This window comes from Mus caroli, chromosome 14 (assembly GCF_900094665.2).
Source record: "Mus caroli chromosome 14, CAROLI_EIJ_v1.1, whole genome shotgun sequence".
In the NCBI taxonomy this organism is placed as follows: Eukaryota; Metazoa; Chordata; class Mammalia; order Rodentia; family Muridae; genus Mus; species Mus caroli.
The window spans coordinates 43086683-43095739 of record NC_034583.1 but is presented as its reverse complement, the minus strand read 5'-3'; the positions used below and the strand labels follow the sequence as shown (position 1 = coordinate 43095739).

General features: G+C 45.6%; 1 protein-coding gene across 1 annotated transcript; it reads left to right on the top strand.

Moving 5' to 3' along the window:
* The first annotated feature begins 6931 nt into the window (after positions 1 to 6931).
* On the top strand, positions 6932 to 8498 carry Rnase1 (ribonuclease A family member 1, pancreatic). The gene is made up of 2 exons (XM_021182611.1): positions 6932 to 6983; positions 7756 to 8498. Exon 2 carries the CDS (start codon positions 7780 to 7782, stop codon positions 8227 to 8229), a length of 450 nt encoding a protein of 149 aa, XP_021038270.1. The 5' UTR covers positions 6932 to 6983; positions 7756 to 7779; the 3' UTR covers positions 8230 to 8498.
* Positions 8499 to 9057: the final 559 nt, after the last annotated feature.

Here is a 9057-nt window from a genome sequence, read left to right as displayed (position 1 = left end):
GAAGAGTTTTAGAAGAAGAAAACATTGGGGCTGAGCGTGTAGCTCAGCAATGGAGGTTCAGCTAAGATGACATCAGAAAGCAGACAGATGCTCAAACAAGACAAAAAAAAAGACAAAAAAAAAACCAAAAAACAAAAACAACAACAAAAGCTGGGCATGGTGGTGCACGCCTTTAATCTCAGCACTCAGGAGGCAGAGGCAGGTGAATTTCTGAGTTCGAGGCCAGTCTGTTCTACAAAGTGAGTTCCAGGATAGCCAGAGCTATACAGAGAAACCCTGTCTCAAAAAAACAAAAAACAAAAAAATAAATAAATAAATAAAAACCAACAACAAAAAACCCAAAGCTAATAAAAAAAAAAAAAGTGAGTGAAGGCAAACATTTTTATTAAAAAAAAAAAAACATTTAGAGAGTAACCTTAAGAGATTGTCTGTCTTCAGTGTGTCTAGGAAGACAGCAGAGCATGGAGGGTTAGCTGAATGGTAGCACACTGGCTTGCAGAAGACAAAATGAAGTCACAGAGATAACATTGACTTGGCCAATTCACTACAAGACCTTGACAAAGGCCCTGAGAGCCAGTTTGCTCTGTGAGGGAAATAATGAGAGCCCTGCTGAGCTGTGCTTTCCCAGTCCTCTGTGAGATTAGAAATAAATACAGGAAGAAGGAGGAGACAGAGAGGGAGGAAGGCCATGTGCGTGGGAGTGGGTGTAAGAGACACCAACTATTAGTCTGTTTTAACAAACACCTTTAAACTTACCATAATGACGAGGAATTAATTTTTAATTTTCCCCAGCTTTAAAGACTTTAATGTATATACCCTCCCCCACTTTCATTTACTTAAAGGGCCAGCTGCAGTCTCAGAATTTAAACTACTGAAGAAGCTGGCTCCTTCCCCCTTTCCTTCATTTTCTTTGTACAGATGATGCTTTTAAAACGAGTTAATGTGAGAATGGACTGCAGCTGACATTTTTTTTTCTACCATAGTCACCACAATCAAGTGCCTGGTGTGCTCATTCCTCAGAGCACACTCTCTTGATTAGGAGAAAAGTTTTCCCTTGTCCAGAAACTTCAGTTAGAGTGGTAGTCTTTTATTGTGACATCAAACTTATTAGTTTGTAGCAGGGTGGAGGGAACAAAGAGAAGATTTGGAAACTCTTCCTAGACAGAAGCAGTAAGCCACAGAGCAGCTAAGGACTGGCTTTTCTGGAATAGTGAGAGTCATCCTCAGGGAACAGAAACAAGGGAAGGTGTCAGGACTCTAAAGCCCAAAGCAGGTCTGGAAACAGATGGCCAGGACTGAAGTTATTGGTTAATAGAAGGATCCATGTTCTCCAAGGTACCAGGCTGAGCTCTCTGTGTGCTTCTGCATTGAGCCCCTCAGGTGGCTGCAGCCTCGCGTGCCTTCCGTTCCATTTGCAAGAAGCACTTCTGTGCTGCCATGGTGCTAATGGTGAACTGAAGGAATGCAGGAGACAGAGGATGTGCAGTGACTGGAGATGCCCACTGTCGTCCAGATGAGGCTTCCTGGATGGAACTGTCCTGCCAAGCCTCCTGGAAGGAAAGAGGTGTGCTTGAAGAAGTTGTCTTCCTAGGGCTTCCATCCTTCCTGTTTTCTTCCTTCCCTTTTTCCTTCCTTCCTTTTCTTTCTTCCTTCTTTGCTTTCTTTCTCACTTTTTATTTCTTCTCTCTCTCCTCTCTTTCTCTCTCTCTCTCTCTCTCTCTCTCTATATATATATATATATATATGTGTGTGTGTGTGTGTGTGTGTGTGTGTGTACGTATGTGTACATGTTTTCTATGGAAGTGTAAGAAGCATTTCTGCACCTCTAAAAACTCCTTGGGGAGACTTGATGAGTCTGAGTCGGGCAGGGGGATGAAGGGGACTGCATGCTGTGGGCAGGTGAGAAGCCAGGAGATGGATCTCAGTGGGTCTGAAAGGAGCAAACAACCTACTTCAAAGTCATGGTGGCCATCATTCCTCTTGATCATGCCCATCGAGTAAGACTCCCCACCTCTCCTCTCGCCCGTCTTCACCCCTACATCAACTCTGAGAAGAGATGGTTCCAACATCCAAGCCCTGGGTTGAGATCAAGCAGGCACACAGTCTCCTTTTTCAGATGGTCGACCTGACTTGCCTGTGAGTTCAGCAGGTGCAGTCACAGCCCTATCTCCAGAACACACAGATCTTATCTCCTACCCCACCTCAGATTACTGACACTATCAGTTTTCTTCCATTTCAAAGAAAGAGGCTCATTCCCCAGATGCCTTTTCCCACTTTATCAGTTCTAAGTCTTCCTAAATGGATCAGATGTTGCCCAGTGTGCCAGAAGAAAGACATGTGGCACTCTCCCCCTTTCTCTCTTTGTGTGTATGGTATTAGTGTTGTTGTCGTTACAGCAGACCAAATTATCTTCCAACCTGGTTGTTCCCAGGTCTTTTTCAGTCACTTTGGGGAAATTTTACCTGTCTCTGGCAACATTTCCCTCCAGAGGGGGCACCAGTGTCCCCAACCCAAAGCTGAGGGGCCACTCACTTGTCCACCCCAGCTCATTCTCTGCAGCTCACCTCCCAGGGTTTCTGTGTGAGAGGACCCCTTGTTATGAGAAAGCAGGAGGAGGGAGAATGCTGGCAGTTGGAACAGCTCTTAGAAAGCAGAAAGAGAGCAAGTGAAGCAGGGGAAATTTTAGAGCAAATTGTGTTGAGGAAAATTTCATGGAAAAAGAAACACACCCATACACTTAAAATAAAATTTAGTGAAAAGACCAGAAAATGTGGACAGAAAAAAGTTAGACACACTGAGCACTGTACACTTACCACATATCAAGTGACTGTATGTGACCAGGATGAATGTTAATGAAAAAGGAAAAAGGAAATTTAGTCCAGTAAAGGGATGTCATGACTGCCAAAAACAAACAAACAAACAAACAAACAAAAAACTTCAACATGAAAAAGACAAACAAACATTGACTTCTAAATTTGGGCAACAAAATGTCTTCCCACACAAGGGCCAGACAGGCTTGGCAGCAGAAGCAGAAGCCAGCCTTGGGCACACACAGCTACTCAGCTTTTGGCACACACAACTTGTCACAACACTGGGCATCTCTTTCCTCAGAACTGAAGAAAACTGATAGTGTCAGTAGTCTGAAGTGGGGTAGGAGATAAGGCCTGTGTGTTCTGGAGACAGGACTGTTGACTGCACCTGTTGAACTCACAGGCAAGTCAGGTCGACCATCTGGAAAAGGAGACTGTGTGCCGGCTTGACATCAACCCAGGGCTTGGATGTTGAAACCATCTCTTCTCAGAGTTGATGTAGGGGTGAAGAGGGGCGAGAGGAGAGGTAGGGAGTCTTACTCGGTGGGTGTGATCAAGAGGAATGATGGCCGCCATGACTTTAAAATAGGTTGTTTGCTTCTTTCAGGCCAATGAGGTCCATCTCCTGGCTTCTCACCTGCAGTCCCTTTCATCCCCCTGCCTCACTCAGACTCATCAAGTCTCCCCAGGGAGTTTTTAGAGGTGCAGAAATGCTTCTCACACTTCCACAGAAATTGGCCCATCTCTATTCTTCTTAGTGACTCGAAGTCTTCAATAGTAGATAAAACATGCCATTCTACCCTTAGAATCAAGAATCATAACGAATATTCAACTTGGCTGGTCTACAAACCATCTGGACTTTTAAAAAGGAAGAGTAAGAGAGAAGGAGAGAGAGAAAGGGGGAAGGGAAGATAAGAAGAGCAAGACCATTTGTGCAATGTGCAGAAGAAAGGAGAAAGGAGTGAAGTTCAGAGAGGAGAAACCGAACCCTTCTCTAGGACAACGGAACTCCTCAGCCTCTCTCCCTATCTCTATCCAATCAACAAGCATCTCCCCCTCTCCCCTTCAGTCCTCCATTCCCCACCATCCAATGAGGGGACAGGTCTGAGTACTGGCCTGTGAGTCCCTAATTTGAAAAATCTATTCTACAACCATTAAATCATTTTAACGCTTATTTTATTTTAATCTCATGATTTCTTGGCTTACATAGGCATAAGTGCGTAAACTACTGGAAAATGAAAGCTAACCTTGTGCCACATTAGGTCTTTGTCACCCCTACTGCCACAGCATACTCGTTCATCCTAGGGATGTTGATTTTATTTGGGCACAACATGATAAACAATCTTAAATTTCTTCCTTGAAGAGCTTTTCTTCTGCTCCTGCGAACGTAGTTGGTAGGGTGCTTGCTTGCCTCACATGCACGAAGCCCTGGCTTATACCCCAAGCACCCCATAAAACGAGGTGTGGTGTGCATGGTTGTTATCTTCAAGCTCAGAGGTGGGGGCAGGATGAGCAAAGATCAGAGTAGTTACAGAGAGCAGGCTTCTGCCAAGAACAAGCTTCAGCCCCAAAGTGAGGCAGGGTATGGGTTTCAAAGTCCTAAATGCTGTTATTGTTTCACATCAGGTACAGGTTAAGGGAGTCATCTCACACTCCCAGTGTCCTCCTTGTTTACAAGGGATCATTTCCTAGCTGCGAAAGAGGAACCCTTTGATCTGTCAACTTTATAAGCACCATAAGAAACTCTTTGTTTATAGGTCAGGATGGGGCTCCCTAGGAGAGGTGTAAAGTCAGGGTAATCTGGCCTCCCCTAAGCTATTTCATTGTGTATTTTCTCCAGAAAATGTTTGTGGGTTTGGTTTATCTTTAGCTCTGTCTTACTACCTTCAATACTCCAGACCAGGCACAGAAGATGGTGGAAAGTGGCCAGAAGTGGTAGAGCTCACTGTGGAGATCTTCTCTCTGGGCAGGTATCTTCTCTGACTTCTCCAAACCTCCTATAACTATTCTGAAAGATACTCTTAAAAAAAAGACAGCTGTACCCCACTCCTTGGCTACCAGACTATTTGGATATTGGGTCCCGTCTTAGAGTTACTATTACTGCGACCAAACACCATGACAAAAAATAAGGTTGGGAGGAAAGGGCTTATTTGGCTTATACTTCCATATCACTGTTCATCATTGAAGGAACTCTGGACAGGAACTCACACAGGGCGAGAACCTGGAGGCAGGAGCTGATGCAGAGGGCATGGGGCCAGGGGTGGGGGTGCTTCTTACTGACTTGCTCCCCATGGATTGCTCTACCGGCTTTCTTGTAGAACCCAGGATGCCCATCTCAGGGATAGCTTTATCCACAGTAAGCTGGTCCCTCCCCTCTTGATCATAAAGACAGTACTCTTCAGTTGGATATTATGGAGGCATTTTGTCAATTGAGTTTCCCTCCTTAGATAGCTGGAGCTTGTGTCAAGTTGACATAAAATTATCCGGTACAGACCTCAGTGGATGAGACTTTCCCCAGGCATTCCACAGCTGCCGCTAACGTGCTAGACTTCAAGGAAGCTAAGACTGCCTTCGGATGAGGCCTTCACTTCACACAGAAACTAGCACCACACTGGCAGTCCTCATAGTCACAGGAGTCTCTAAGCTCTCCTGCATCTGCTCTCTCTCATCCTGCCTGGTGACAGTCACAGGATAAGATCAACAACCCCCTTATTAAAGCAGCTAGTTGAACCTTTCTGGTCTGGCTTGTTGGCAAAGGCCCTGGCCAAGGTCAACATGAAGTTTCATCTGCCGTGTAGGGACTGGTAGGCTGCTCCTGCCCCCTCCACCACTGCTGCCCCTTCAGAGAAGAAAGTGGAAGCAAAGAAGGAAGAAACTGGGAGTTGGATGATGGATGATGACATGGGCTTTCGTCCTCTTGGATAAACCTCTTTTGTTAACATGCTTAACTAAAGGCTGAACCCGTTGAAAAGAAACAGCAGCGAACAACAAGAAGAATTTCCCCAGGAGTCTCATGCTAGGGAAAGAAAGACTGTGAGGGGCCTTGTGCTAGTCAGAGAGGGAATTGTGTCTTAGAAAGAGCTTTCATACCAGTCTGACAACTTGTCTGACCACCTTTCAGGACAGACTGGAGTCAAGCCAGGGATGAGTCAGTGATGGGTGGGGCCAAACTTTGATTATGATTGCTTATTATGTACGTCTTTATGTCATCCACTTAAGCCTAAAGCTCATGTCAGGACCCTTCTGCCTCTGCCTCCCAAGTGTTGGGATTAAAGGCATGAGACACCACTGCCCAGCTTTTTTTTTTTTCTTTTTTAGATTTATTTATTTTATGTATATGAGTACACTATCACTGTCCTTAGACACACGCCAGAAGAGGGAGTTGGATTTCCATTACAGACAGCTGTGAGCCACCATGTGGTTGCTGGGAATTGAACTCGGGGCCTCTGGAAAAGTAGTCTGTGCTCTTAACCCCTGAGTCATCTCTCCAGCCCCTTCACTGGACTCTCTTTATTCCTTTTCCCAATTAGGCACATTGAATGCACTGTATTTTTCCACTTTTTTGATTTTATTTGTCGTTAATTGGTCTATTGAGGATGAGTGGCTGAGTTTGGCTTGGCAAGTCTGCCACAACCCAGACTTTCACCCTAACAACTCCACTAGTAGGGAACCCTTCAAGCTGCAGACAGGACGGCCTCTTATTCCCTCTCCAAGAGAAACAAGGCTGAGAGATCTGGAGTTCTGACTACCATCAATTTGATTCAAATAGAGAAGGAGGCCTTCCCTCTTCCTTGATTCCCAGGATCTCTGTGTGTCCTTTGTTAACCTCTAGGTTGTATATGATGCAAACAGCATGCTCATAAATTACAAGGCTTTGTGAAAGACTGTGAAGTATATGTGCCATTGTCCCTGTGGCTAGCTCTGTTGCCCCTTGGGAATCAGCACAGGAGGCACAAATGGTGTTTTCTCTTTCCTGGCAGCCTTAGGGGATTTCCCTTCCAAGGTTTCAATGCCCTTGTTTTTATTATTCAGATAAGATTGACCCAGATTTACTCCGCCCATTTTTTCTTGGAAGCCAACCCCTTGGAATCCTTTTAAATTCCACACTACAGAGACTGTGTGACTGAAGAAACTGGCTTCCAATTCGTCTTGGAGTTCAAACTAAAAGTTTAGGTAAGTGGCCTCAGTAACTATTTCTGCTTGAGAGTTAGAACTGAGAGAGGCCAGGCCAGGCCCTCTTGACTGACACCAACTCCAGAAAAGCTGAGCCCAGCAAACAGCTGGAGGCAGGGGTGGAGGCATGGCACAGTCAGATATAAAGAACTGGGTTGGGGAGGACAGAGCTCCCAAGCTGGGGAAGGGAGCACGTGTCTTTAGACTAAAACCCAAACCCTGTATACTGCCAGAGTCAGGCACTAGACCAAGTTCCCCTATGTCGTAAGATAATGAGACTACAGCAACAGTCCTGGATGTCAGTAAAGACCCAGAAATACAACTTAGCTTAAGGCGTCTTCCAAATGACCTTCTGATGAGGTATTTGAACACTATTTACAAATGTGATCTAGTTTTCAAATGTATTTTATATGAGAAAAAAAAACCCAACCGTATTGAGCATTTTTCCCAGAGTTTAGGTGACACAGCCTACCACCTAGAGAAAAGAATGGCTTCTCTTCAGTAGGTAATGAAGAAAAACAGTGTCTAACTTGCAGGATCTCTCAGCAGAGGGAAATCTTTCTGGCTCACCTAAAGAATGGGACAGTCTTGAGACTGGGGAGTATGCTGGTGGCTGCAGGGACTGGGGTGGTGGTGGAGGGGGTGCTGGGGAGGCTGGGGTGGGTGATAATGTGTAAGGAAGCTGAGGTGGGAGAGTTTTCTGTGGAGACAGAGGTGGGTGCTGCAGGTCTTCTGAGCATTTGTCCTGTTTCTTCTCTTCCTTTCCTTTCAGGCTTTTCCAAGCAGCCAAGCTACCATGGGTCTGGAGAAGTCCCTCATTCTGTTTCCATTGTTTGTCCTGCTGCTTGGATGGGTCCAGCCTTCCCTGGGCAGGGAATCTGCAGCACAGAAGTTTCAGCGGCAGCACATGGATCCAGATGGTTCCTCCAGCAACAGCCCCACCTACTGCAACCAAATGATGAAGCGCCGGGATATGACAAATGGGTCATGCAAGCCCGTGAACACCTTCGTGCATGAGCCCTTGGCAGATGTCCAGGCCGTCTGCTCCCAGGATAATGTCACCTGCAAGAACGGGAAGAGCAACTGCTACAAGAGCAGCTCTGCCCTGCACATCACTGACTGCCACCTGAAGGGCAACTCCAAGTATCCCAACTGTGACTACAAGACCACTCAATACCAGAAGCACATCATTGTGGCCTGTGAGGGGAACCCCTACGTACCAGTCCACTTTGATGCTGCTGTGTAGGGCTCCACCTAGGTCAAACCAGTGAGATGTCCATGTCTCCCAACCTCATCACCTGTCTCCCCTCTGTCTACCATTCTTTCCCTGAAAAATGTAAGTCATGTTAGGACTTCCATATGACAAAACATGCGTTCCTGTCCTGTGTCATGCTCCCAGATTCCTCTCTTGCTGTAGACAAATGAAGCAAGATGGCCCTCACCAGAACATGTCCCTTTAACCTTAGACTTTCTTGACTTCAGAAAACAACCAAATAAAATTCTGTTCATCATAAATTGTCCATTTAGGGCAGTTCGCAGTGGAGTAAAGACAATGGGCAAGTCACCTCATTGGTCGAGATCTTCCTCACTCTTGGCAACTTTAACTACACTACTGAAACTAGACTTTTCTGCCTCTCTGCTGATCATTCATTCTTCTCATATACAATAAAGTCTAACATCTATTTCAGCACTCAGTAGCCATAGCTCCCAAGTCCATCTGCTCCTCATACCAATACAGATCAGTTGCATCTACTGAAGAGAATTCTTCCATTAAGAAAGTAGAACATTGCCTTTGCCTCTGCCTTTCAGAGATCTTCTTCCATCCATGTTTCACTTTCTACTTTCTTTCTCATTGTAAGTGAAAAGCAGCATCCAGTCTTGCCTTCCAGGGGCTGCTTCCTGCTCTTCTGCTCTTCCTACTCTTCCTTACCTTGACTCAGACCTCATGGAACAAATAGGAATGTGGAGGGTAGGGTGTGGGGAGGCTTCAGTTTTAACAACCACAGTGGAAATCCAATTTCGATGATGCTTTTGGGAAACAGTCACATGCACAGTCTTGCCTACGGATGATCCA